General features: G+C 51.2%; 3 protein-coding genes across 6 annotated transcripts; 1 reads left to right on the top strand and 2 right to left on the bottom strand.

Moving 5' to 3' along the window:
* The first annotated feature begins 74 nt into the window (after positions 1-74).
* ntf4 (neurotrophin 4) lies at positions 75-5,746 on the top strand. Of its 2 annotated transcripts, none has more exons than XM_088436181.1 (2): positions 75-539; positions 3,918-5,746. In XM_088436181.1, the coding sequence occupies exon 2, from the start codon at positions 3,937-3,939 to the stop codon at positions 4,735-4,737; it is 801 nt and encodes a 266-aa protein (XP_088292307.1). In that variant the 5' UTR covers positions 75-539; positions 3,918-3,936; the 3' UTR covers positions 4,738-5,746. The 2 variants fall into 2 exon arrangements, with proteins under 2 accessions (XP_088292307.1, XP_088292308.1); XM_088436182.1 differs by lacking the exon at positions 75-539 and adding an exon at positions 1,506-1,704.
* Positions 5,498-23,310, bottom strand: ppfia3 (PTPRF interacting protein alpha 3). Of its 2 annotated transcripts, none has more exons than XR_015868097.1 (33): positions 23,083-23,310; positions 22,731-22,851; positions 21,892-22,085; positions 20,166-20,604; positions 19,178-19,279; positions 18,721-18,960; positions 18,594-18,647; positions 18,132-18,260; positions 17,930-18,022; positions 17,798-17,850; positions 17,634-17,727; positions 17,440-17,574; positions 17,050-17,133; positions 16,852-16,983; positions 16,457-16,519; positions 16,300-16,379; positions 15,971-16,133; positions 15,523-15,716; positions 14,968-15,208; positions 14,770-14,903; positions 14,551-14,705; positions 14,388-14,487; positions 13,781-13,862; positions 13,496-13,696; positions 12,864-12,929; positions 11,943-11,969; positions 11,232-11,407; positions 10,527-10,624; positions 9,365-9,540; positions 8,948-9,016; positions 8,727-8,889; positions 8,139-8,243; positions 5,498-7,517 (listed from the first exon to the last, which is right to left on the bottom strand). XR_015868097.1 is itself a non-coding variant. In XM_088436177.1 (33 exons), the coding sequence occupies exons 4-32, from the start codon at positions 20,490-20,492 to the stop codon at positions 8,191-8,193; spliced, it is 3,684 nt and encodes a 1,227-aa protein (XP_088292303.1). In that variant the 5' UTR covers positions 20,493-20,604; positions 21,892-22,085; positions 22,731-22,851; positions 23,083-23,310; the 3' UTR covers positions 5,498-7,517; positions 8,144-8,190. The 2 variants fall into 2 exon arrangements, 1 of the variants encoding a protein (XP_088292303.1); XM_088436177.1 differs by having other exon boundaries at positions 8,144-8,243.
* A 126-nt stretch (positions 23,311-23,436) lies between these two features.
* Positions 23,437-27,394, bottom strand: nucb1 (nucleobindin 1). 2 transcript variants are annotated; one of them, XM_088436178.1, is made up of 12 exons: positions 27,316-27,394; positions 26,604-26,724; positions 26,306-26,546; positions 26,063-26,166; positions 25,807-25,992; positions 25,642-25,732; positions 25,502-25,560; positions 25,343-25,435; positions 25,166-25,255; positions 24,826-24,996; positions 24,584-24,749; positions 23,437-24,122 (listed from the first exon to the last, which is right to left on the bottom strand). In XM_088436178.1, exons 2-12 carry the CDS (start codon positions 26,718-26,720, stop codon positions 24,028-24,030), a joined length of 1,413 nt encoding a protein of 470 aa, XP_088292304.1. In that variant the 5' UTR covers positions 26,721-26,724; positions 27,316-27,394; the 3' UTR covers positions 23,437-24,027. The 2 variants fall into 2 exon arrangements, with proteins under 2 accessions (XP_088292304.1, XP_088292305.1); XM_088436179.1 differs by having other exon boundaries at positions 26,604-26,727; positions 27,316-27,379.
* Positions 27,395-27,969: the final 575 nt, after the last annotated feature.

Below are 27,969 nucleotides of genomic sequence, written 5' to 3' on the forward strand. Positions count from 1 at the left end.
TTTATTTAGAAAGTCATCGCCGGATGTGCGGTGTTCCAAGAGTACCGCCAGCTTGCACAATCGCGACTGGACTTTTTGCGCGTCGCTTGCAGCCAGGCGGAGTTGCGGAGCTTCTTCTTCCAACATTTCAGGCCAACTTGTTCACGTCGCCGCCGAGCATACCTGAACCCAGGAATGTTTTCATCTTTGGAGCGGCACCGGATATCTGTCACGCCGCGTTGGCTTCGCTTTGCGTCTCGGGGATAATTAGGCACTCTTTTTGCCTGGCTGAGTGCGCTCCCCGGGACAGCGGGCGAACCTTTTTTTTTTTTTTTTTTTTGGAAGCTTTCGTCGCCCCCCGCGCCACATTGGATTGCTTTTCTGTTTTGTATTTTGAATTTGGCCACCGAAGAGATGTGATGGACTAGGAGGGAGATGTGCGCGCGAGTGTTTTTTGGACTTGTCCCCCTAAAAGCGTTTGAGCGACTGAACCGGGACAGGATTCGCGAATCAATGCGGTGTCGGTTGGAAGGACGCGGGGTCCGGATCTCACCTCAACGGTAAGGATGGTTCCACTCGTCAACTTTTTTTTTCAATCGCGTTTATTGGCTTTCAGAAGCCTGCAATTCCACTTTTATTTGCATTCTCCCGTGACAGGAATAGAACGACAATTAAGAGGTTAAAATGTGTTATTACACGTCTGCTTAATTGCATGAGACTTGGTGGGCAACTTCCGACTTTGATTTACTCGTAGCAAAAGCTCCTATTTCAAATTGATTGGGCAATTTTGAGCGTAGAACAAAGAAGTTGTGGGAAAATGCCAAAGCGTCGCGTAAAAGTTTAAACGTGTGGCAAAAGTGGCAGCAATGACATGTCGTTACACTTTTATTGTGTTATTTTTGCTATTTTCCGTTTCCGGCTGTATGCTTGGCTGACTTTCGGGTTTTTTTTTAATTTGTAGCAGAAGGTGGTGACATTTTCGGCTCAACGCTGAAATTCCTGGCATGTTTTTTGTTGGTGTCACTAAGAAGTGTGAAAATAGTTGACGACACGCCAGATTATTTGCTTTTAGCGTTTATGGATTATTCTGTGAGTGGCTTCCTGAGGGTTTGATGAGATTTTTGTTCTCTCTCTCTGACGAAGCCGTGACATCATCATTTGTCATCATGCGTTGTCAAATTTGGAATCCAACCAAAATATTTTCAGGAAAAACATTCCTCTGGAGTCGTCGCGCAAGGTTTCACAAGGCCGAGGAATTCCCCATCGTTTTTGGAATTTTTTTCGTGGCGAATCCTCCAAATGATCGCCGCAGTTGACGCGCCGCTCCGCCCACGTTCGATGGCGTGGACAAAAAAAAAAAAAAAACATCCCTTTGCGGGATTGAGGAAAGACCATGTGGGCCAATTCCCAAAGTGCTTAATTCAAACCAAAATGGCTGACTTCCTGTTTTTTTTTTTTGGGGGGGGGGGCCCACTTTCCTGCATGCAGTTATGGAAAATATTGTACGTCCACCAAGTTTTCTTCTTGTTCCATTTGGGTCATAGCGTTGCTGTGGCCCATGCTGGTTAGACATGTCCACCAAATTTGGTGTCCTTTGGTTTTGGAGCTGAGGAAGAGACATTTTGCAATGTGGGCCAAGCAACATTCTATTTATTAGCTACAACGCTTTCCTGTAGAAATACCGAGTCGGCCAAAATTTGGGCGCACGGACAATCGACGTCAGAGGTAAATAATTCACCTGTGGGCGGAACGATTCCGCCCAATTTCTTGGCGAGACTTGGCATCGGGGCCATTTTTTTAAATTCACCCGGATTGAGCTAAAAAAAAACAAAATATCCGACTTTTCCGTTTCAGGGATCCGAAGACTTTTTTCCCACACAAAATTCACCACTTAATTTGACAGCGAGAAGTAAAACGTGTGGTTGGGGTGAACGTTTTGGGCCCTTGAGAATTTTGCCTCCGCCTTTGATGGCAAAATGTCCTCCGCTTCCTGTCCCACCTCAGCCTTGGGTCCGCTTCCCGGGGATGATTAAAGTCATGCGCGACTCGTGCGTAAAGCTTGCAGGAGCGCGCTTCCGCTAGCATCAAAAGCTTCAGTTACATAAAGTGAAGTCTGGCGGGAGCGCAAATGGGAAACTTGAACAATTTGACCCGGCTCGTCAGAAATAATCCACCTTGACTGTCGCTTGAAACGCTTGGGCGCTCGTTCTTGTCTCGCAAAAGGAGCGGCTGTGTAGCAGCCCCCCCCCCCCCCCCCCCATACATTTGACCGCTTTTATTTTCAAATCTCACTTCGTTTGAACAGAAATCAAAAAGAAACAGTCCATCCATCAATGCATATCACCTGAAGTGTGCCATCCACTAGGGGGCGCAAATTCCCCAATGATCAATAGCAAATAGCAAAGAGTTTATGTTTTTGCTATTTGCTGCCTGACACATCGCACATAGTAAAAAAAAAAAAAAAAAAAAAACACCTCTGAAGATATCCATGTCTTGCATACCGTTTAAAAAAAAGTATTTATTTCGTGGGAAAATACCTCCCAGGTTGTTTGAGATGAAATTGCGCGGATTACTTCAGGATGACGGAGCTCAGCAGCTGGCAGATGTTTTGTCGTTTTGGATTAGCAGGCTAACAAGCTAGTGGCACACCATCTGCTACCAGGTGCGGTAATACTTTTTTCATATTATGACCAAAAAAAGGAAAAAAAAGAGAATTTAAAGAGAATGCTATGCCTTACGTATCTGATTTATGAAACTATTTTATTTAGATAAGATAGATCGTGTAACAATCTACAGGAGAATTAAATCACTTATGACCAAGTGCATCCGTGTGAAATTTGAGGGGAAAAAGACTTGCAATGTTTTGCAAACGTTGCTTCATGTTTCAATTCATTTGCTCTTGATTTGAAAAGAAAACTGCATTGTTCCTGTCACAGCATTACAAAGCAGGAAAAATTGTATTTTTAAAAACGGCTATTTTATGTTGTTTGCATAAAACACAAATAGAGCGTACATATAAATAAAAAAATACATTCAGTTCATCATTACAGATTTAATGATTATAATGAAGAAAAAAATTTTTTTTTCTTGTAAGAAATTTGAGGTGAGCATTTAATGGCATGGGAAAGGCTGAACGCTAAGTGCTGAGGTGTCACACAGAGTTGAGTTCGCAGGTCAGTGAGGGGGCGTGTTTGTTTACCCCCCCTCCCCATTTGGAAGCGTGTTAGCATCAGCGCGCGGCGGAGGGCCTTTGTCGGGGCGTGCGGCAGCCAAGCGTGTGACGGGAGCAAATGGAGCGAGCCAATCATCCAGTCTTGAGCAACACGCGCTAAAACACTTAGTGACACACACACACTTCACCCCCCCCCCCGCCCAATCGCGTGAGGGGCGTGTCAACTGCCGGGATGAGCTTGCGACTTTGGCGTCACGCCACTAAACGCGCTTGAGTCACACACCGCTAATGATGGAGCGTTGCCAAAAAACAAACGTTACCGCTGTGACGCCACATCTTTTGGAATGCGGGAGGGATGAAAAACAGAAAAAAAAACACGCGAGACGGCGCCTCAAACACAGACACTTGGGTTGACCAAATGCCGATCCGGCATCGCCGTATCGTCGGCGATGGCGACGGGGCGAGTTTGGGCCGGCGCCCCCGAAGCCATAAGCGGCACGGGGACCCCCTCGCCAACGACGCGGAAGCGGAGCTCCCTCGTAAAGTTGGGAACGTTCCCAAGCGCCTCGCCTTCCGCCGGTACCGAGCGGACCTTTTTTTTGGGCGGGTGGCGCCAAGATCCGAAGGCCCCCGCCCGCCGGGGCTCGTAAAGCGTCCCGTAAAAGCCTCCCCCCTTCCCCCCCCGTCGGACTTCGAAGCGGAGCCGCTCCGGCGCGTTCCTCGACTGACCCCGTTTGCCTTTTTGTCTTTGTGCGTCCCGGCCCAGCTGATACGTCCCGGGAGTGATGCGCTGGCTTCCCCTGGTCGCCATGGTGATCGCCTCGGCCCCGCCCTTCCCTCGCAAGCCCGCGCCCGGGACGGCCTCGGCCTACGAGCGCCCCCGGGGAAACGCCTGGCGGAACCGGCCGCCCGGCGCCGACGGAGCCACGCCGGCCCCCGAGGCGGAGACGCAGATCGTCCGGAGCCCGAGGACGGCGGGGGGACGGGCGGCCACCGCCCCGCCCCCGGGCCTCCCGGACGGGGCGGAGATGTTCCTGGACGCCCACCCGCGGGTCCTGTTCTCGTCCTCGCCGCGGCCGCCGGAGCGCCCGCCCCCCCTGCTGGCGGCGGAGGAGGACGGCGAGGAGGCGGCCCCCCTCAGGCGGGGCAAGCGCTCGCACCCGACGGACCGGCGGCGGGGCGAGAAGTCGGTGTGCGAGGCCGAGAGCGTGTGGGTGACGGACAAGACGGCGGCGGTGGACTCGCGGGGCCAGGCGGTCAGCGTCCTGCAGGACATCCAGACCCAGACGGGGCCGCTCAAGCAGTACTTCTACGAGACCCGCTGCCGGCAGGCCGAGCCCGGGGGCCCGCGGGGGGCCTCGGCGCCCAGCGGGGTGGCGGGCGCCGGCTGCCTGGGCGTGGACAAGAAGCAGTGGGTGAGCGAGTGCAAGGCCAAGAAGTCGTACGTGCGCGCCCTCACCAAGGACGCCAACAACCGCACGGGCTGGAGGTGGATCCGCATCGACTCGTCCTGCGTGTGCGTGCTGCTCTCCAGGGCCAATCAGATCCTGGCCCGCGAGGCGCTGGCGCGCAGGGGGCGGGGCTAGCGCCCTCCTCCGCCGCCTGTCCTTCCTAACTTATTAGCGACTTTTCATATTAATATATTCCGGGCGGCGCCCCCTACGGGCGCCCGTGTTGTAGCGCGCGGGGGGGGGGGAGCATCTTTTCAATAAAGCCGCGGTGGCGCTTGCTCGACCTCCTGGCCCGTTTGTGCCGACGCTCGCGCCGTTGGGCGCCGTTCCCGTGTGGCGCCGCGCCGCGCCGCTTGCTGTCAAAGCGCTTTCTTTTGGAATGTTTTCAGTTTTCGTTTTTTTAATCTAGTCCTCGCGTTTTCCTCGCGTTTTCCTCGCGTTTTCCGCGCGCTACGTCCACCAAATTCCATGTCGGTCGGTGCAATTGGCTGTCCCTGTTGAGAGAATTCACCCAAAACGGCCGTCTTGAACCAAAATGGCCGACCTCCTGTTCAAAACCAGCCATGGGTACTTGACTTTTTTTCCTGCGGCTTGTTCTGATACACGTCCACAAATCTTTGGGGGGGTATTAGTGCGGGGGTGCCGATGCTTTTATTTTCTTCCAGTTTTCCAGAGAGGACACCTGAATTTCAGCTGGGTCTGTAAAAAAGGCGGCGGGGAAGAAAGCTGCCGAAAAAATGCTCTATTTTTCAACCCTAAATTGTAAACGTCCGATTAAATCCCCAGCAAGGGTAGAGTACTTTCTTTTTTCAGGCGTCGTGTCCCGACGGACAAGTCCACCAACTTTATATGCTCTTCAGTCTCCAGATGATAGCACGTAAGAAGCAAGAGGCACTTTGGTATGATGAGCATATCCCTGCGGATCGCTTTATTTGATTCTCTGTGTTTTTTTTTTTAACATCATCATTTTCATCATATTTCTTGATTTGATTTTCCACACGGGATATCTGGACTTTTTTGTGTTACGATCACTTTTGAATGACGGAAATGTGCAATCATCAGAACGGACACAGCGGCGCCGGAGAGCCGAACGGCGAGCGCCCCCGCCCCCTCCGGCGGATACCGGCCCCCGTTCCGGCCTAGCTCCAAAACCAACGAGCGGGAACGAGACACGTTAATCCATTACGTACGGTACCTTAAAGAAAAATAAATCGTCGTAGAAAAGAAAAAAATACAACTGAAAAAAATTTCACACATTTTACAAATTGACCCCCCCCCCCCCCCCATCGTAGATGTATCATACATATAGTTTTTTGAAATGTTTGCACAAAAACCAAAATGTCCCGTCTGTTGTTTTTTATCCTCCTCCTCCTTTTTAAAGACATGCACGGTAAACGCGGAGGCTAAAGGTTTGGCGTCCCGGGTTTTGTACTGGCCCCCCCACTCCCTCCGAGAGTTCTGTTATGGCTTGTCTGTGTGTTTGTGTAAAACGAGCGGCTTGTGGCCGTCCGTCTTCCTTTGTCCGTCCGTTTTGTTTGAACCTGTTTTGTCTCTCCGTGGCCCCTCCCGTCATCGGTCTTTGGCCCTTGAGTATTTTGAAGCGGGAATCCGGGGCGCTTTGGGGCTCATTTTTCAGCCCCGGCCGCCTCGTTTGTGAAATCGCGCCCTTTCCTTCACGCGGACACGCCACGAATTCGCATCGCCCTTTTACCGTCTTTGGATTTCATTCAGAACGCAGCCATTAGCCGGGACACTTTTGCACCTAGGCGCTGCGTCCCCTTAGATTTATTGTTCGATTTGAAAATCCGACCCGGTGTGCGGGAAAGGCACAGACGGGCAAATACCGGGTCTGCATACAAAGCCCGGATTTTGCGGAATCTCTGCGTGATACGGGCCGGTGAAGGCACACGGTAAGTGCGTTCCCACAAAAAGGTAACCTTAGTGTTGGTACCTTTCACACAAAACCCAGCTAAGGAACTTTACGACTGTACAAACTCCACCCCCTTTTCCAGCTTTCCTGTTTTTTTTCTCTCCCCTACATAAGCGCATCCACACCTGACCTCCGCTATTATCTCAAAAGTTGGCTACTTTTCACACAGACCACCGCCACAAGGAATAGATGATTTTGAAGAGTCCAATTTTTCATCACATTCAGACTGTGTGAAAGGCACGGGTGGCTATTGTTTTTTCGCGTTTGAGAGAATTATCCTTCAGTACCTTTCACACAGAACTCAGCTATGAGAAATGTTCTATCTGTACAAAGGTCTTCACACACCCTTTTCCAGCTTTCCTCTTTTGTTTTGTTTTTCTCCCACATGAGCACATCCGTGGTCCGCCTCCACTACTATCTCAAAAGGTGGCTACTTTTCACACAGAACACCGCCACGGGGAATAGACTATTTTGAAGGGTCACATTTTTCGTCACATTCGGACTGTGTGAAAGGCACGGGTGGTTATTGTTCTTGATGCGCCAGCTTTCAAGTTTAGCAGTTAAGAGAATTATCCTTCAGTACCTTTCACACGGAACCCGGGGTTTGAAAAGCGTTGGGCTGCGTAAACGTCCGCGACGCCGAGTCCTGTGTGAAAGTTCCGCCTCTGCGTCGGGCTGTCTGGCCAAAGGGTCCAGTGGCCGTCCCCACCTTTCAAATGCGTTTTTATGGGATGCCTTCAAAGCGAGCGGGGTCGGCTTTCAAGGTGCCCCCCCCCCCCTTCCCCCCCACGACGGCATCGTAACAAAAGAGGGGCCACGGGGAGAGAGAGCGTTTGGACTTCCTACTCGGAGAAAAACGGCATGGGGTCACCTGCGGAATGCTCGCAGCACAACTAGCCTGACAACTTGACTGGATCGGTGGGTAGCCTCCCTCTCCCTCTTCTTCTTCTTCTTCTTCTTCTTTTGTGAGTCACAGGTCGCCCCCCTGTGGAGAGTAAGTGCATGAGTCGGTTGCGCAGGATTGATTTATTTACGATGGTATTAGGTCACGTTTTATTGTAACGCAATCATGAAAAATCTCTTTTTTCACTATTTAGCAAATGATGTTAGTATTTAACTCAAGTAATTTATGACTTTGGTCATTCCATTCTTATCGTAATGAATTAGTATTTAACTCCTCATATCGCTGGTATGCTCGCTGGACTCCTATCAAATTTTGAACGATTGAATGAATTAGACCAAAGTCTGGCCCGGGGGCCATAAGCGGCCAGGAAACCCGAACTATCAATGCTTTAAAATCGTAACATCAATTAAAAAAACAAAACAAAACAGTATTTTTTTCATTTAATTTTCAGTTGTTGGAAGAGTCATTTCAATATTGCAATACACGGGACTTGAATAAGAACGTCGCAACGCTCGCGTTCATTTTCCGTCGAAATGACTGAATCGAAAGGGCCCTGGGATGGCAGCGACGTTCCGACTTTTGTTTTTGTGTGAGTTTGCTCCATCCCGGATGCGAAGCGAGCGTTTGCGGCAGCAGAAGCAGGCGCAACAAGACACTTGAAGGCGGATGCGCCAGGCATCTCCCGGCCCGCCGCTCCCTCACCTCACCTCGCCCGGCCGGCCTGGCCTCGGATGGCCTGGCCTCGCTCGCCCCCTCAGCAGGAGTACGTCCTCACGGAGGCCGATTCGCCCCGGGCGCCGGAGCCGGCTGCGGACAACACGCGCGCACAGGTCGCATTTAACCCCAGGGGGCACTCCACCCAACTCCAACGCACCAAAAAACACACACTAGTTACTAACTACTTGCTACTCAATGCAAGTCATTCATTGATTTTTGAAGCTATTTTTGTCCATATTCTCATCTCTCAAGTGAAGTGAGGAATGTCAATGTCTTGGCGGTGTCAAACATGAGGCCCGCGGGCCGGTTACGGCCCTCAAACGGGTTTGAGCCGGCCCGCCAGACGATATAAAAATGAGCCGGCTCTTTTTTCAATGTTGTGTTTGTGATATTTTATTAATACGATTGTGATTTTTTTCCACTTTTTTCTTTGTTTTTGAAAACAGATGCCTCAACAAACATACAGTCATTTAGCTGGCCAATGCTATTCACGCAGACAGCGCGAGGGCTGGTTTACAGCCGCGGTTGTTTGGAAAGTGCGGCCGGCCCCGCCCCTCCCGGCTCCAAGCTCACCGTCGCTCTGGACCTTCCTGAGGGTGACGGAGGGCGTGGCGATGGCGGAGGCACGGAAGTTGGCGGGCAGGGTCTCGGCCGAGTCGGCGGTGACCCCCCGCAGGTCCTTCTCGCGGAACATCTTGCGCCACGACGGCGAGCGCGTGAACGTCTTGGTGCCGTCCTGCCGAGCGAGCGAGTTAGTGTGTGTTTGTTTATTGGGCCGCGAGCGCTTGACGGACCTCGTCGGGCCGCCTCTCGGTTCCCACGGAGATGAGCGAGTTGTACTCTTGCTCCAGGAGCTGGCGAGCCTGCAGGACATTCGTCAAGGCAGCGCAAACAATCGTCAGCGCCGCAGCACCTCGTGAAAATACGGCCGCAAATAACCTCTGTTTCAGTGCTTCTCACTGATTTTTACCTTTTGACGCTATCGATAAGATCCTCGACTAAAAATAATGGTGAAAGCATCACTAAAATTATATAAGATAAAAAATGTAGATAAAAATCCATTTCCAACTTATGTGTACTTTTTACAGTGTTTATATTGGTTACAGGTTACAAAAACACTTGCAGCGACGTGCCATAAATTAAAAAAAGAAAAATGTGTCAATCCTTATTCAAACTGGAAACAAAGCGCGCCTCGTTGGACGCGCGCGGACCTGCGTGTTCTGATTGGGGATCTGCAGCAGCAGCGCCAGGTCGGTGTAGTCGAAGGTGTCGTCCAGGGCCAGCAGGGCGCCGTGGACGCCGCTCTCGCGGAGGTTGTCGGCGTATTCCTTCAAGCCCAGCGTCTGCACCCAGCACATCACGCGCTCGTTGGACCACACCATCACATCTGGACCCAAAAAAACAAGGAAGCGGGGCCCGGCGTCAAAGCACATCACAACAAAACAGCATTTTCCTTTCCCGCCGCACCCCGTACTCGCCAAGTGCTTTCAGTGCAAAACGACGAGAGCGATAAAAGCCTTCCGAAGATCCCCGCGCGTCCGGAAGGCATTTTCCCAGCGGCCGCGTAAACAATCGACGTAATTAGGCGCCGCGTGGGGGCCAAGGCATGCAGACGGTACACGGCGGGCCCGCCACGTCACGGGCGTCCTGTCGCCTCGCGCCTCCCCATGTACCGCCAGATTCACATTCCGAGCTCCTCACGACGTGGCCGCCGAGTCTTCTCCGATACGCCGATGGCCAAAATGACACCTTCAAAAAATGTGCACCATTCCCCCAAATACGGGCCGCTCCCGTGTATAGGACGGGGCATTTTCGGGTCACGCCATTGGAAGAAGATTGATCCGTCAGTCGCGTTTTGACGCACAGATGTCTCGTGTTAGCTGCGCTTGGTTATTTTCGATTGACCTCTGGGGAAAATTTTCACCCGACTGCGGCTTTCTGATGCGTGATATCAAAGGAAAAGCGTACAAAAGTAAGAGGCTCAAATATTGCGCAGCTTGTCAAAACATGACGACGTTCACCAGTCGCGCCGCATCCGTGTTCCACCAACTTTTTGATTGCGCGCAAATGCCGAAAGACCACAATGAACAAACGAGTCGAATGGAAAACCCTGACCGGAAATGTCGTCTTTCCAAACGGCATGTGCTGTTACGATATTGTGGAAAAACCCTCGTATCTCAAGATCTCGCTCCGGGCACTTTTACGAAGCCAGATCAAAACAAGGCCGGCTAATGAGCCGCACGCTGCTTCACCAAGTTTCCATCACCCCGCGTGCAAAACGGCTTGCCGGTTTCTTCTAATGAGACAATTACGCAGCATGAAGAAGCAAAGGAGGTCTGTAAAAAAAAAAAGGGGGGGGGGGGGGGGTCTCACCTTTGTTGTGGTGCGCGCTGTCCTCCCGCCGCCTCTCCAGCTCCTTGCGGTCGTAGTTGAGGCGCTTGAGGCACATGATGCCGTAATGCAAACTCACCCTGTCGAGACCAGAGGGGAAAGGTGACGGGTCGGGGGGGTCGAGGGGGTCGGGGGCCGGCTCTCCAGACCCTCTTGACACCCTTTGACCGCCCGACCCACCGAGCGGGCCTGGAGGCATGACCCTTAGTGGAGAAGGTGGGAATACACTACATACAGTACACCACGAGGAAACTCCTAACAAAAGGGGACATTTCATCACGGGACACTATGGGACAAATTAACACAAGTGAAAGCTCATGATATGAAACGATTGTACGTGAGGAAACAGCACAGCGGACCTTATGGGACACAAGAAAAGGGGACACACTACGCAGCATTATAGGACACTGTCGGACAAAACGACACACGTACAGGTCACGGTGCGAAACAAAATAGAATATTAAGAGACAATGAGACATTAGGAAACACAATAGCGGACATTACCACATGACACAAAATGACACACATAAGAGTGACACGACGGGACACGATGACATGACGGGAAACAGCGGGTGGGACGCGAGCAGACAAAAAAGGGGGTGCGGGAATAAAACGGGACACCTTCGGTCGAGACGAGAGAGGACGGGACAGAAGGAGGGCGCGACGGGACGCCTTCTCGGCTCTGACCTGTGGAAGCTGTCCACCATCTTCAGCTGTCCCCTCAGCTCCTTCTTGGTGAGGTGGTCCAGCATGCGGGCGTCCACCAGCGACTCCATGAAGTAGCTGCGGTACTGCGGCAGGCCCAGGCTGGGCAGCCAATCGTTGCCCACCCACTCGTGATTCATGTCGCCGTACGCCAGGATCTGCCGCGCCCACAAAGAACCATCGGGTCATCTTTGCTCTTTTTTCAGCATTTCCTTTTTCCCCTCAATTTGCCAAGCGCGAGCTCCAATTTGCATTTTTTTGGGGCCCAAGCATTCTTTTTTCATTCTGACCAAAATCAGGACATCACAGTTAATCACAAAAAAATATTATTCATCTTAAAAAGTTTTTTATCATTTCAAATAAATTCTGCTCATTTTTCTACTTTACAAAATCATCTGGTGGGATGATTGAGTGAGTGCAAATACATTCATACGAATGAACTCATTACATTACATTACTAAGTAAAATGAACATTTTTAAAACGGACGCGGAGCCTTTCCAGTAATGTTCTGCCAATCTGGTTCACGTGGCATTTTTTGAAATTTGAACTCAACAGCAAAAAAATACAAACAAACGGATGAAAAAGAAGGAGAACGATTTCTTCTTCTAAATCAACATTTAATAACAAATGAGCTGGTCTTTTAACGGGAAAAAAAAATGGGGCGGACAACTGAAGTGTGTGTTTCTCCTCACCTGATCCCAGCTGAACTCCTTCAGCTCCTGGAAGGACGAGAGCAGGGGAGGGGGAGGAGGGGGGGGGGGGGTGCGGTGGAGGAGGTGAGGAGAAGAAGGAGGAGAAGGAGGAAGGGACGAAGGCGAGGAGCGGCCCAGGGACAAAGGGAGGAAGAGCGTGTTAGTGAACGGGCCATTAGCTGGAAGCGCTTCACACTGAAACGGCAACCAGAGGGACAAGAAGAAGAAGAAGAAGAAGATGCTCGACGCTACCACACACAACCACACGACAAGAAGAAAAAGAGGAGGAGGAGGAGGAGGGAGACTCGTCAACTTGGAAACAAAAAACTTAGCAGTTATAAATAGTAAGACAAATGCGCATACGACGAAATTTGAACGGCGATGGCGCTATGGGCTGCAACTATTCATTCAGCTGATCCTCGGCGATATTAACGTTTCAAAAGTCGGCTACCGTACGCGTGTCAAATCAAGCATGCGTCTTCCAACCGCCGGGGGGCTACGTTTCCCACCTTTGCGTGACAAAAGCCTCGGCTTTCTCACCCTAATATATTATTTACCAGTGTGAAATGGTGTTGAATTTTGATTACATCGCTAGCTGTCAAGAGACCCATTTTGAAAAAATCCCATTGGCAAGAATTGGAATAAATTCGGCTCGAAATGACCGAAAATGACATTTCGATCGCTAAATGATTCAAAGTAAATAATGCACTTGGTTCTCTGTAAGCTTCTTTCTTTCATTGGTTTGCACTTGCGAGTAAGTTAGCCGCGTTCCCCTTTGTGCCAAGTTTTTGCCACGTCTTTTAAAGTTGTTTTTGGCGCCGCCTCTGGCCACTGTTGATATTACATTTTGTAGTGTGCCTTATATTTGGGGAATTACCGTAAATATTTGTCGTGAGCAACGTAAAGATGGCGGGTACTAACCGGCGGCTTGATTGCGGCGTTTAAGGACTCCATCTCGGCATGGGTCATCCAAACGTTGCTGGTTGACTGTGGGCCGATGGAACGCAAACACACAGACAAAAAAAAACAAAAACAGTCAGATGAAAACAGGGGAGCAGAAGACACACGGTCAAAATGGGGCTCTTTCATGTTTTCATTTATGAAACCCCAATGGGAATGTGAGCCGCTTCTATAAATTCCTATTCTATTTTACAGACGTTGACATTTATTGCACTAGGTTTACTGCTTTTGTTTCTTGGCAGGATTTAGGGAAAGTTGTTGTGTTCCGGGGCCGTTTCACCTGGAGAGGATTCTTGCTTAAGCGCCAAACCTAAGGCCAATCCCGCTAACTTCAAGTCCTGACCCGACTTAACCCCGAAGCTTACGAATCCTAAGCCCTCATTCCTTGAATATTTTTTAGGAGGCAAAATATTTTACAACTGTCGTTTCTTTTTTGATGATGTGATTTTTTTTTTCCCAGCCTCCGCCTAACCAGCACATAGCATTTTTGTATGGGAAAAAAATGACTTAAACAAGAGTACTGTGTCATCCATGTCGCATCATTGAAAATACGCGTTGAAAGGCAAGGAAAATAAGGGCCGGGCAGAGCTGACCGAGCGCGTGCTGGCGGGGGCCGAGGGGCTGGTGAGGGACACCATCTCCTGGATGGCCAGCCTGAGCTTGAGGCGGTGCAGCGGGTTGCTGATGCCGATCTCGCGCTGGATCTCCGTGTCCGACAGGTTGGCCATGATGGCGCCGCTCTTCACGTTGGCCCGGCAGGCCGCCACGTACCAGGCGGGCATGCCCACCCACAGCTGCGGGGGAAATGGCCTTACTGCGCAAAGCGGCACTTCGACCGACGAAAGACGGAAAAGGGGCGGGGCGAGTCGGGTCGCTACCTCCAGCCATGACACCACGGTGGGGCCGTCCCAAGAGGCGAAGGACAAACCTTGGCGACACGCTTCTTCCAACAGCTCGTGCCTGAGAAGATCAACGTGAGGCGTGACTTTGTTATTTTTTCCCCGCTGTGGATCGGCAGTGTCAAACGCAGGGCACGCGGGCCGACTTTTAATCCTGCCCGCGGGATGATTTTGTGAAGCATTAAAAAATATCGGGCGGAGCCAACTCATTTGTCCACGGTCCATAATGAAAAGACAAAGATTAGCATTTAGCTTTGTTTTTAGCGCCGTTTTCAAAGTGACTTATTGACCTCATTCACAGCTCAGCAGTGAGCACGCGGCGCTTTGGCATTTGACGTGACGCGACTTCTTCTGTCATTATGTAGGTGCCACCCAGTGTCCAAAATGAGACCATTTGTTCAAATTGCACTTCACTGCACTCCTCGCAAAGAGGTTGCGCAACCACATCTGGATTGGGACATTTTTCTTCCACTTGATACTTATTGATGTATTTATTCATTCATTTATTTATGATGTATTTATTTCATCTTAGATTTTCTTCACAAAATAGCTATTTGATGAACAATTGAAAAAATACGGGACTCACTTCTTCTTGCTGCGCCTATCTTTGTCCGCCGGACCCAAGGTGCCGGTCTTGCTCATGCTTACGGGGTCTCCGGAGGCCAAGTCTTCAGAAGGCGTGGACGCTGGAGGAGGCGCAAACGTCAAAGCGGCCGCATAACTTCTTTCCAGCTCAAATTCCAACGTACCGAGCGAGGCGGAGCCGTCCCGCCCGGGCTGTCCCATCCGGCCCTTCTCCTTCTTGCCAAACAGTCGTCCGATGGAAGATTTGATGCTCTTCTTCTTGCTGGACTTGTGCAGGGAGTCCTGGCTGCTGTTGGAGCTGCTGCCATCTGCTGACAGACTGCGGGAAGCGCGGCAGGGTCGGCCGGAGGACAGAAATAGCCGGAAAAGCGGCGGCGTCTCACCTGCGGAAGTCGCGGGGGTCGTCCAGCAGGGCCCCCGGGTGCGTGAGGGTCATCCTGTCCAGGCGCAGGGCCCGCGGCGTGGGCGGCGGCGTGGAGTCCAGGAGGGCCAGGGAGCGCTCGTCGTCTTTGTTGTTCTGAAACGGCCGACGGCGTCACAACGCTATCGGCCGGGCGGGATCGGGGCAACGGCCGGCGCACCTGGCGCTCGTTGTCGCGGGCCGGCGAGTGGGGCAGGCGCGGGGTGGAGTGACCCGAGCTGGGCGGCGAAGGCGAGGCCAGCGTGGAGGAGGTGATGGAGGACGGGATGAAGCCTCGCACGGCGCCGTCCCTCCCCAGCGAGCAGGGCGGGATGGGCGGACTGTCCAGGGCCACGCTGCTGACGCGGCTCTCGATCTCCTCGGCCCGCAGCTCCGTGTTCTCCTTCTCCTCCTGGATCAGCCTGCCAAAGGAGTTTGTGAGCCCGGAAACCCCACCTACGTCTCACCGGGCCATATCGCGGACCCCAAAATTTCAGGCAACGAAATAAACTTCCCAGATCACGCATAAGGGCATGGATGCCCGAGCACACTTTTATTTTGAAGTAGGTCTTGGCAGTGTGTCGTGACGCAAAGGCTGACCGGATTCATGGCCGACGCCAACAACTATCGCTTTCGTATATAGGTCGCACCGCACAATAAGGCGCAGAGAATAGAAGCTACAGCAGTGGCTGGCCTCGCGGTATGCATCCACTAGATAGAGCGGCTCGCATCTTACTTGATCTCCTTGTTGATGGCCTCCAGCTGTTCCTGCAGCATGATGGCCAGCGTCTGAACGTCCGTCTGCCCGCTGGGCGAAAGCAGCTCGGAGCCGAAGCGATGCTCCCCGTCGTCCTCGTCGTCCGAGCACACCACGTCCACGCCGTGCTCGTAGCCGGAGCCCAGCAGCGCCCCCGTCTCCCAGTCGCTGTACTGCAAACGCCAGCGTTCACAAATACTGCACCGTTAGCCCACTGCTTCTCAGTTACTGTCGTTCCTCAAATATAGGACGCGCCCGTGTAGAGGACTTTTGGCCTTCATTTTTAGAGAAAAAAAATGCATCATATTTGGGGAATTACAGTATATGGCCCCCTCTATTTGAGAAGGGCTGAATCCATCCTTCAGGCGGATGCATACGCTTTGAAAGAAACTCAAAAACGGGCACACATCACATATTCCAAGGCCACCTTGGTGGAGTCCTCCCTGGCCGAGCTCCATCGGGCCCGCAGGCTCCGCCTCCCGCCCAGGGAAGCGTTCCCGAAGGTGTCCAGGTGAGTGGTGGAGCCCATGGGGAGGGAGCCGCCCCCGTGGGAGTACCTCAGCTCCAGAGCGCTCCCGGGCAAAGATCGACTAGAAGGACGGGAAGATGAGATCCCGGATAAGGAGAGAGCGGATGAAAGGTTTCCCTCTACGGGCCCGCAGGCGGGAATGAAAGACAACATATGTGTCCGCAAAAGAATGTACGCGGAGTCTGAGCATGACAAAGTGGTAGCCGACGCCGGGATTTATTCGCCACCTGGAATAGGAGCCTCCGGGCCGGGCTCGCAGCTGATCCAGTTCCAGCTGAAGGCGTTCCAGCTCTGCAATGAGCTGGTCCTGAAAGACACGACGAGCCAAAGTCGGCGGGGAGATCTGAAGGACGATTCAGGAGGGTCGGCCGGACGGAGACTCACCTTGTTTGCCAGAAGGTCGTCCTGAATCTTCTTCATGTTGGACAGCTCCTCAGAAAGTGCGTTCTGCAAGAACATGGCTTCTATTAGCCAAGAACTTCGGACTTTGGACAAATACTCTAAACAAACTCGAAAAGGCTCTTCAAAGTAAAATATCTTTCAGACTCATGTAATTCTGATCACGGAAAGAATTTACTTGATCATTTATTTCGGGTACGGCCCGGTACCAAATGATCCACGGACCGGTACCGGGCCTCGGACTGCGGGTTGAGGACCCCCGACGACATCAACACGTAGTTGCAAAAGAAAATTCAGGATATCCTTGTATCCTTGACGCGATCAGAATTCTCCTGGATTGCCGTGGCAACTGACGATGAAGATGAAGATGCGGGTTTGACCTTCTCCTCCAGCGCGGCCATCCTCTCCTTGAGGTGCAGCTGCAGCCTCTCGTTGGACTCGGACAGCAGCTTGTCCACCGTGTCGGAGAGTCGCTTGTTGTGTTCGTCGTTCATCCTCTCCCGCTGCCTGGCCTTGGGGGCGGGACCGGCGTCAAAGCTTGCCGGGGACGTCGGGCTCCGGGAAATGAGGGCACTCACCCTCTGCAGCTCCTGGTTCTTCTCCTCCAGCTGGGCCTCCATCTGCCGTAGCCGCTCCTCAAAGTTGCCGTGGCGCTCCTCGGCCTGGAGGGGGCGGAGGCTCGAGTCATCAAAATCCAAATCCTGACATTTCCAAACACTTCAAGCAACCGAGAACCTTTGAGACTATGACGGAAAAGCTTTCTTTGCAAATTGAGAGCAAATTAGTTGGAAAATAAAGGCTTTTTTTTTTTTTTTTGCTAAAGTGTGGTACGTGAAGGCACTTTGTCATGGTTTCTGCACTTATCAGCCATTTTTATTTATTTATTTATTTTTTTACGACGCAGCATTTTTTTTATTATTGATTTTTCTCCGACGGTAACCAAAATGAAAGATTGTTTGTGACGTTACCTTGTTGAGGGCGGCCACCCTCTGCGCCAGCTGCGCCTCAATCTCGGGCAGCGTCTCGGCCCTCTGCAGGGTTTGCTGCAGCTTCTGCTTGGCGTCGTCCAGGCGCTCCTGAAGCTGCCGGTTCTTCTCCTCGCTCTGCCCGCGCGGCGCACCGTTAGCACGGGCGCGCGGCCGCGCCTTTTTCTTTGACCTACCTGCCGGTGGAGGGACTCCTTGCTGGCCAGCTCGTTCTCCAGCTTGTCTTTGATGTCGTGGAGAGACGTCGCCTCCCGCTGGGCGCTCAGGTACCTGCGGACGGCGGGACCCGCGTCAGACAGGAAGCGGGGCAGATAGAAAAGTCGAGAGGGAGCCAGCGCACCTGCGCTCCAGGGTGGTGATTCTCTCCTCCATGTCTTCTCTCTGACACAGGGCCTGACGGGTTCAAAGACAAAAGGAATTGAAGGTTTGGAGGCAGCCTTTCAAACAAACGCCTTTTAAAAGCGGACACCACCTCCTTGACGTCTCGCTGCAGCTTGTGGTTGGCTTCCTCGGACCGCGTCAGTTCTCTCCGGGCCGACGTCAGCTGCTCCTCGATCTCGCCCACCTGAGCGGCGACATGGAGATGAGGCGAGCGGCGGCGAGAAGCGGCGAGAAGCGGCGAGAAGCGGCGAGAAGCGGCGAGAAGCGCCTCGCGGCCGCGCGCCGGCACTCACCTGTCTGCACATGAGCGCCAGCCTCTCCTTGAGCTGCCCCAACTCGGATCGCTGGCGTTCGATCTCGCCTTCGCGCTGCCGGTCCACCTCGCCCTCGTCCAAGATGGACGACGGCCCGTTGGGGAGCCGCTGGCGGCGCAAAAATCATCATCAAAATGTGCTTGCTATTCACCGACGTCGTCACAAAAGCAGATATTTCGAGTGCTGCTCGCCACTGACGTTGCTGGCGGCTACCGCTGCTAGCACTGCTAGCTGGTAAGAGTGGAGTCGCTACTAACTGCTGGTAAGCAGGCGTCATTAATACAATAACTGAATGAAGTTTGAGTTGTTTAGAGATTCCCTTTAGCGCGGCTCCATCTAGTGGTTGCATAACACAAGCCCAGCCATTACTGTCGCTTCTATTCTACACGCCTTATAATGCGGTGCGCCCAATAACGTGGGAAATACGGTAAGCGAGCAGACCTCTTTGTCGAGTCCCTGCTGTCGTCGTTTGATTTGCTCGCGTAGGGACACCACCTAGGACAATTCCAGAAAAAAAGCGTCACGACACGCACGGTCTGGACCGGGTCCGGTCGGGGGGACGACTGACCTCCTGCGAGGACGACTGCAGCTCGTCCTCCAGCGTGGCCACGCGCTCCAGGGCCACGCGCAGCCTCTCGCGGACCTTCTCGTCCAGGGCCTTGTGGTGCTCGAAGAGGGACTTAAGGGCCTTGAGGACCTCCACCTCGCTGGAGACGCCGGCGGGCGACTGCGCCTGCCGCTTCACCACCGTCATCCTCAGGCTGCGCTCGTGACGCGACACCAAACACTCCAGGTGCTCCAGAAGCAGCTAAAACAATCGGCAAACGCCGTTTGGAAATTGGACGGTATCGGGTACTCCGAGAGGCTGCTGACGCCGGCCACCGATACTCCGGCTACTTTTTTATTTTTTGAACTGAAATACAAAGACTTCTATTTCCACAATAATTCACATACGTGTGCGCTGAGATTTTACCGTTAGCACAAACAGTCCAAATGGTAAAATACGAAAGAAGAGTTGCACTGACTCGTGTGTTGTTGCGCTCCGCCTTCAGCTCGGCGATCTCCTCCTCGCGCTCCAGCAGCTGCTCCCGGCACAGGTTCAGCTCTTTGGTCAGCACCGCGAATTCCTGCAGCAAGAGGGCCACAAGAGGGCCACCGGCACAATGACTGGACTTCATTTTACTTCAAGTACAAACAGTGAGCTTGATTTGACACTAGCATTAGCGAAAACGGTTTGCCACCGATCTGTGCAAATATTATTTAAATAAAAACCTGTTGTGATCACAAGCCGTTTTCAAAATAAACAAACAAATGTCTAAGTATTTGTACATTCTGTAAGTAGTCATCAACAGGAAGGCTGTTGCACCTGAAATTGGTTGCATTGCGCAATATCCCAGAGTGCGTGTGTGCGTGTATGTGTCCATGCCGAGTACGAAAACGAAGCGCCGGGGGGTGACGGGAAAGGGGCCAGCGCTCTGACTTGATTGGCAGCAGCCTAGGTGAATTCTTGTCAAATTGCGCAATTATGGCTAATCGCCTTTGGTGTGACTGGCCCGTAACCGTGGCAACGTGTCAACAAACGAGAACAAGCGCGGCGCGACACGCCGCGCACACTTGGCTTGACCTGAGCTGACGTTATCGCTCATCCGACGCTTTCACAACGCGTATGTCCAATTGCGTGTGCCATGACGGGAACGTTACGCCTGTCTTTTCAAATTAAGAACAATTGTATTGGAAAAATTGTGACTCATTTGCATCGTATGCCTTTAAAGTTTTATACGGTCTCATTGGAGAATCGTTTGTGCTGATTAGTAGGCTGAGAAGCACTGCGCTAATATATTGGAAAACGACTGGTGCAGCAGCACATGTAGACGTGCGGTATAAATTAAAAAAACAAAACACACAGGCATGTATTTGTTGATCCTTTGCAGAAAACGACCAGAAAAATTGCTCAAAGATTGTGCGCGAAGGACTTTTACGAGCGATTGTTTTGGATTGGGATGAGGTTCCCACCTGCGGCAGAGCGATGGACAGCTGCCTCTGCAGCGACTCCTTCTCGTGGCCGAGCTCGCGTAGTCGCAGGTGGGCCGTCCCCAGGCTCTCCTGCGTCTCCCGAAGGCTCTCCAGCAGCCTCTCTCGCTCCGTCAGCATGTTGACCATCAACGACTCCAGGTTGCCCGTGCTGCCCCCTTCGTCGCCGCCGCGGGGGTCCCGGCCGCCGTAGCCGCCCGCGCCGCCTCCCATACCTCCGGCGAGGCCGCCGCTGCCGGATCCCGCCGGCGAGGACGAGCCGCCGCCGCGCCCGTCCTCCGAGATGGTGGGCATCACCTCGCACATCATCTTGAGGCCGCTCTAGGCTTTGTTTTGGGAGGGTGCAGCTGGTCCGGGAGGGTAAGCTCGCGGGGGGCCTCGGACCCCCGGCCCAGGTTCTTTAGCGAGACCGCAGAGGAACCTGCGAGAACCAGAGCGCACGTGCTCATCTACAGAGCTTCCCACGGCACGATTTATGGGGTCATTTAAAAACGTTTTGACATGAAAAAAAAAAAAAACATTGCCAAGACACCACAAGACGGCGCCAAAGCAACACTTGTATTGCATTAGCAAAGTCCCCCCTCCACCACCCAAATGAAACATGTGAATTCTGCGATTACACGCATACAGCCTGTCAGAAAATACAGGCGGCGACTACTCAAAAGTCAATAAAAATAATTTCTTGGCAGGAAGACATCACAAGATTAGGTGAATAGCACGTTTACCTACCTGCCCCCCCCCCACCTCACCAAAAATTAAACAAAAAAAAATCTGTGACTTGGTGAATTCTACAATTATGTGGGGTTTCGAAATACATATATAGGAAGTCAGCCTGTAAAAGTATTAGCGGTGACTAGTCAAGAGTTGAGTACTTATACTGGTATCGTCTGGAAAAAACGAATTCCACAAGATGGCGCCAAAGCAACACTTATATTGCGTTGGCTTAGCGCAAAATCACAAATAGGTGAGTTTTTTTTTTGGAGAATAGCACAGCAGCCCCCCCTCCCCCCCCAAAAAAAAAAAAGGTTTGTGAATTGGTGAATTCTGCAGGGAGTCAGTGTACACACACAGGAAACCAGACGAGAAGGATTTGACCTGTACCTTCCGGCAAGTTTCACGTGTTTTCTAACGCCTCATGCAGGAAAGTCTCGCAGAAAAGTGAAATCTCGCGATAACATATGCGTGAGAGCGAAATGGAGGGAAGGTAGGGTGGCGGTGGGGGGTGCGTTGTCATGATGAGGCGCGTGCGTGCGTGCGCGCGAAAAGACGTCTAGAATGGCGGCGTTCGTAGCCCCCCTCCCAAAAAATAAAATAAAGACAAAAGGGAAAAAAATACGGCTGTTGGGGTGTTGTTGGCAAGGAGGTGGGAGGCGGGGGGGGGGGGGGGGGGGGGAGGAGGGGCATTCGGCACCAGACGTGGCGTAACGATGGGAGGTGTCAATCATCCTGTCGCCAAGACGAAGCCTAATTAACACATGGCTGACATTTCAAAATGGTGGAAAACGCTTGTATGGGCTTAACATGACGACGTCCGCTCCTCCCATAAAAACAGCTGGACGGTCGAACGGCCGCCGCCGCCGCCGCCGTGATGATGATGATGATGATGATGATGACGATGATGATGGTGAAAATGAGGAGGAGGATTTCCGGGGCCCAGCACAGCACAGCCACGGCAGCGACAGCGGCGGCGGCGGCTTCTCGTTCTTACCCGTGTCATGGTCCACCGAGGACGGGGACAAAACGAGGCCCGCCTCACTGGCGGCCGGTGGCGGAGGAGCAGCCGGCTGTCCGCGGTTCCGGGCTGTCCGCTGAGGTTCCTTAGCAGCAGCCCGCTCCACATCCACATCTCCTCCCTCCGAGATGGGAGCGACGGTACCCGGGAGCTGTGTCGAGCTGGACGTCCTGCACAAAGGCCACATCCGGCCAAGATTTCACAATAAGAGCACTCGAGTCTTTCTGTTGTCATATAATTTTGTTTTACGGCTGTAAATCGATCGTTTTAAGAACTGGGCCCATGCGCAATCTAGTAAACAACCGTTGATAGAAATTACATGACGGATTATGAGTATTCGCGATGTTCACTTTTTTCAAATTCGCCATTATGTAATCCCCCAACCTGCTTGATTTTTCCCACCTCGATAGGATGAAGACTCGAGAAGAAACTATTTGACATCCAATTAAATACTATTATCCAGTCAGGCACCGCCAAACCAATTCTTTTTTTGTGTAACTGTTGTGTAAACTGAGTTTCGCTTTTATTTTGAAGGACAAGCTCGACACTTTCCGCCCCTCAACTTGACGGTTCCGTGCACCTGACCGCTTCCTGTCACGTCCCTCCCCGCATCTCCATCACCTGGAAGATGACGTCTATGAGTCTTTATTTGAAACGCTTTCACACAAATAGTTCGAGTTGGCTTCAACGGCTCCATGGCAAGTTTGCACGTCCTTTAAAAAAAAATTGTCAATGGAATTGGACTTGGAATTTCACTTATATAGCGCGTTTCTTCCTTGGTTACTCAAGGCGCTTTACACTAACTAGTCATTTACCTACTGCAGCATCAGGAGCAAGTCGGGGTTCAGTGTCTTGCTCAGGGACACTTCAACATGGTCTTGGGGGGATCGAACCCGGGGCCTCTCAGCTGGGAGAGGACTACTCTACCACCGAGCCCTGCAAATACCGCGAGAAATTCTTAAGAGCATGCGTTTGTTCATGATTCCATTACTCGGTTAACGGAACAATCATCCAATAAGAAAGCGAGGGAATGACGTCGACTCATGAAGTCCTTGGCAGCGAGACACCACAAGATGGCGCCAGAACAACACCTGTACTGCGTTGGCTGGCGCGCGAAAAGAAAAAGGGAGTTTTGTTAACTAATGGCGCCGACCTGCTGACACCAACCTTGGCCATGCCCATGTGATCTTTGAAAGACACAGGCGTGCCACAGTTTGGGGGAGGCGGGGGTCGCGGGACCAGAGGTATGCGAATGCTGCTTCTGTTTATGTGGGGACCCCTCGGGAGCACCTGACATTACGGGATGATGAGCCTCCATTCCCGAAAATCCGTTTGGAAATTTTCAATGGGAGTTCAATGATGTCACTCGTGGTTCAAATCTATGTGGTAAGGAATCCAAGTTCTATCAGCGGCATCCTGGGAAAAGCAACAAATGCACGGCAGCTATTTCTCAAGCTTGGAATGCATCAAATTCGAACCTTGACACTGCTGCAGTAACAAAAATAATAATAATTCAGCGCATTTTGGACATAAATTAAGAATTTATTCAAAATGACATCAAGCAGAAATATGCGGAACATGTTGAATCTCACCACAGCAAAAGAACACTTAAGATAGTTTATATTCAGTTCTTCATGTTGCAGAGGTTGCCCCACTACATTTTTTTTAACTTGACACTAACGTGATGAAAGTCGAGTCGACCGGTATTCGCCGATGGTGTCATGAATATTTTTTCAATATTGTACTATTGAAGAAAAAAACAAACAAACCTACAAGGACGGAATACTTTTTTCCCCCACAAAAAGCAAGAACGCTTTGAGAAGGTCACAATAAATTTTGATGGCGTGAACGCACCTCCATCCAACTGTCAATTAGCGAGGCACAGGCAAGCCAATGAGAAGCTTACAAAAACTAATTCCCACAAAAAAAGGGTAAAGCAAATTTAGATGAGTGAAATCCCACTCACCCGCAGCAGCTGGCATCTCCGCCTCCTCCTCGAGAAAAAAAAAACAATCAAATAAAAATACGTCATTAGCGATCAGACCGCAACTAGTCGGTACAACCCCTAATGAATTACCAGTGCACATCAAAGTTGTGTGTGTGTGTGTGTGTTCAAGTGTGCGCGGGCAGGTTCTGCGGCGGTTCAGCCGGCAGATGATTCCGCACTTGGGCGTCCTCCATGGTTTCCACGACGGCCACTTTTCCCGCTGAAACAAAAAGTTTACTCAACTTAAGTAAGCCATTCAAAACAAAAGACTGATCCGCTTTTTCCTTAAAGGGATAGTACTCTTCGTACGCCATTTTCAGGAGTATAAAGTTATTCCTTTGTTTAAAATCAATTGTTTTTCATCGTTTAAAAACAGATTTAGCCTCTAGTCGTGGACTAAAAATGACATTACAGTTGCTGAAGGCGGAGAGTGATCAATCGCAGCTCAGTTTCTGAAGGTCACATGACCAACAGGCGAGCCTGGATCGCTTGCTAAAACGCTTAGCGGGCACTTGGCTACCAAAAAAAAAAAAAAAATAGGGATACATAAATGAAAAAATGTTGCCAACCACTGCCTGGTTGGTAAAGCTACTGTGACATTATGTTATATTTACTGTATTTACTTGGAAATGAAGCCCCACCCTTCCCCTCAGGATGACTCGATTTGTGTAGCGTACTCACCTTTGTCTTCATGTTGCGGAGGCTGAAATTGAAGTTGTCCCCGAGGCCCGGCCGGCGGCTGCCCGTCGGCCGGCGGCTGCCCGTCGGCCGGCTTGCGCCCGTCGGCCGGCTTGCGCCCGTCGGCCGGCGGCTGCTCCCTCTGCCTCTGCGACATCTCCAGCACGGCCTGCGACGAGCGCAGGGCGGTCACGCCCGCGACCCTCTCGCGGAAGGACGCGGCGGCAGCTGTGAAGTTCCACTACCTGCTGGTACTCCCTCCTCTGGGCCTCCAAGGCTTTCCCTCGCTCCCTGAGCAGCTCCTGCTCCTGGCGCAGCGCGTGGGCCCTCCTCTTAAGCTCCTCCTCTTTGTCGCGGAGCTCCGCCTCGAAGCGCTGCAGCTCCTCCTCGGTGTACGCCGGCTTAGCGTCCAGAGTCTGGGGACGGAAGAGCCCAGACTTTATTGACAATGTCCGTTCTAATGGTCTGTGTACAGAATCCATTTTGTGTTAGCGTAAAGTTAGCAGACCCTAGCACAAAATGCGGCATGTGATGGAATCTAAAAAAAACAACAACAAAAAAAAACCACAATTTTTCTGCACTGACCTCCCATTCTTTGGGGCTGTTAAACTCCTTCTTCTCGGTGGACTTGAGGAACTCGTCCAGGCTGACCAGTCGATCTTTGTTGGTGTCCACCTTGAGGAGGAAAAAACAAAAAAAAACAAAAAAAAAAATGAAGTGATGGAAAAATGAAAGGGCGCCATTGGCTAGCATGAGCCTCACGTTCTTCATGACGTGCTCCCTCATCCGCAGCCGCTCCTCTTCCATCTCCATCATGTCATCCTCCTCGTTCTTGGGGTCATACACTTTCTCCAGCTGTTAAGAACACCGTGTTGCTTAAAACATGGCTTTTTTTGTGTCTGTTTGCTGAAGCTGCGGTACCTCTTTGGTGAAAAGCGCCTCCAACTCCTGCTCGTCCAGAACGCCGTCCTCATTGGTGTCTGACCAAGTCAAGCGCAACAAAATGATGCGGCGGCGAAGGCGACACCGATAGGGCGACGCGGACGGGAGGTCACGCTCACCGTGCAGCTTGAAGAAGGTCTTGGGGTTGAACTCTTTGGGGTCCAGTCTGTCCGTCTCCTCCCAGACTTCCCTCAGCTGAGCCACGCTGCCCTGAGGACCAGGAAGCAGAGATATGAAGAACTTCCTGTTCCAGAGGAAAGACATCCATGAAGCGAGATGCCTACGGGAGCATTGACTCTGGGGTGCTGTCGATGTTTGTCCTTGAGCTCCTGCATGCGCTGCTCCTCCTTCTCCCGCTTCTCCTGGTCCAGACCCTTCAGGTACTCGCGCCGCTCGTGCTCCTTCAGCATCTCGTAGCGCTTGAACTCCTCGTGACGCTCTGCGTCGTAGCTCTCCAGGTCTTTGGTGGCCTGCGCATTTGCTAATACTCACCATTTGCATGCTTTGAGCAACGTCAAAGACGTGTGCCACGGCTCTCACCGTGGAGATGAGCAGCTCCAGGTCTTTGGCCTCAAAGGCGTTTTGGTTGTGTGGGTCCAGATGCTCAAATTGCTTGAGCAGGGAGGCGTGATCCATCTGCAGGCCTGAAAAGCAGTGCCTTAAGCGCTCATACATGGAAAAAAAAGATAGATTGCGCTCCGACATCTCTAATCTATTTCATGGTTTTACTTGAACTAATTCAGCGTGAACAATTCTGTCATTCTAAAGCACGACTGGACTCACTCTGCGTGTTGGTGCTGTCCAGCTTGGCCTTGAGCAGCATCCTGAGCCGGGACACCTCCTGCCGCTTCAGCTCGTCCAGACGCGTCCTGACGTTGTGGCTGACCAGGTCCAGCTCTTTGCTCAGGCGACCGTTCTTGATGTCTTCCGTGTTGGCCGTCTGCAGCTTCTCCCGGAAGTGAGGGTCCGTCTCCAGGACCTCAATTACCTCTCGGAGGTATCGGTCGTAGTACAGACCCGTGTCCTGGTAGACGCAGCGTGTTCGATGTGGAAGGAATCGTCAATGGAAAATATTCCTTACCATGTTTTCATCTTGCTCTCCATCTTTGACTTCCTGCTGGACTTCTTTGCGGTCGATGGGCACCGACAGCGCAGAGACGACGAGAAGCAGAAGCACCCAGGCACTTTCCAACTTCATCCTCCTGCTTCCATCGTTGTGACGGTTAAGATAACGGTTAATTTCTACTACTTTAGAGAGACAAACTAGATCCAAACTTTTGACTGGCAGTGTACTGCACAACGCAAGCACATTTAGTCACTGATCAGTGTACCTTATTTCATGTACAGAGGAATTGCACGCAAATGCTTGGTGGCTGGTGAGCAAACTACTAGCCGAAACCCCACGAAAACAAATGTTTTTTACGTGTCAACGGAAAATTATCAACATTTTATAGGTGTGGCGACTTATGTCGCTAATGTCGGAGTTCTCGGTTGCTGTTTGGCGCAACGCCATTTAATTATTGTCAAGAGACGGGAATCGGAGATTAAATTGTAGGGCACAACCAGAGTCTTCACCTAATGCGTTAAGAATAAAGCTACAATATTTGTTAAAGTACTGTATGTGTTGCTGAATTGAAGCGACAAGCTAACTAGCTAGCGAGCTGTTGTGAAACAACACAAACGAGAAGCAACGCGGTAGCCTACGCGTACAGAACTGTTTGTCTTTAAATAGAAAACCGCGAGTATATGAATAGTCCAATTAATTAAATTTAAATGTTTTTGTTTTATCTTACCGCCTGTTGGCCGTGCTCCAGGAGACAAAATTGCAGTCCGGTTGGTGGCGGATGAATGACGTCACAAAAATGCGACCGAGATGGTTTGGTGCGTTTATAGACTCACGGAAACAGTCCAACTTTTGCCTTAAGTGTGTTTTGACAATCTAAAGTGTTTTTTTTTTTGCAAATTTTACTACCTTTCAAACAAAAATTAGATTAATGCATATATTGACACAAATTATGCAACTATACTGTAATGTTCTATCTATTTAAAAGGTTTGCAATTACGTTTCAATGAGCGGCAAAATTTCCTACCACATTTGCTGAAGCATTACCCCAATAGTGAATCATGGAAGTTACATTCAAATGGCTTTATTTGTTTCCAAAAATAGATTTATTCATTAAATTCGTTCATTCGGGACACTATGAAAACTTAGAAGCATGGCAGATTGAATAAATTAACATTGCAGGTAAAAATTGCACAAGATAAATAAATAAAATGTATAAATATGCAATGAGGAACATACATTACAAACCTACAATAAAATTAATAGAAATAGATCAAATATGGCACAAAAAAGTTAAAAAATGTCTGGCAAATAAATAATGGAAAAAATAAATTAACAGCACAATGACTTCATCCCTTCAGTACAGTATATAAATATATGTGAT

The sequence above is a fragment of the Hippichthys cyanospilos genome, chromosome 16 (assembly GCF_059441005.1).
Source record: "Hippichthys cyanospilos isolate Australia breed blue-spotted pipefish chromosome 16, RoL_Hcya_1.0, whole genome shotgun sequence".
In the NCBI taxonomy this organism is placed as follows: Eukaryota; Metazoa; Chordata; class Actinopteri; order Syngnathiformes; family Syngnathidae; genus Hippichthys; species Hippichthys cyanospilos.

Bases quoted from the DNA above. Each gene is read 5' to 3' on its own strand.
- ppfia3 (XM_088436177.1), bottom strand. From the start codon at position 20,492: ATGATGTGCGAGGTGATGCCCACCATCTCGGAGGACGGGCGCGGCGGC. The intron at 16,380-16,456 runs GTGAGTCTCCGT...CGTGTCTTTCAG, and splicing joins ACGACCTTCTGGCAAACAAG to GACCAGCTCATTGCAGAGCT. The intron at 11,408-11,942 runs GTGAGGAGAAAC...TGGGCGCGGCAG, and splicing joins AGGAGTTCAGCTGGGATCAG to ATCCTGGCGTACGGCGACAT.
- nucb1 (XM_088436178.1), bottom strand. From the start codon at position 26,720: ATGAAGTTGGAAAGTGCCTGGGTGCTTCTGCTTCTCGTCGTCTCTGCG. The intron at 26,167-26,305 runs GTGAGTCCAGTC...ACTGCTTTTCAG, and splicing joins GGACAGCACCAACACGCAGA to GCCTGCAGATGGATCACGCC. The intron at 24,750-24,825 runs GTAGTGGAACTT...CGCTCGTCGCAG, and splicing joins AGAGGAGGGAGTACCAGCAG to GCCGTGCTGGAGATGTCGCA.
- ntf4 (XM_088436181.1), top strand. From the start codon at position 3,937: ATGCGCTGGCTTCCCCTGGTCGCCATGGTGATCGCCTCGGCCCCGCCC.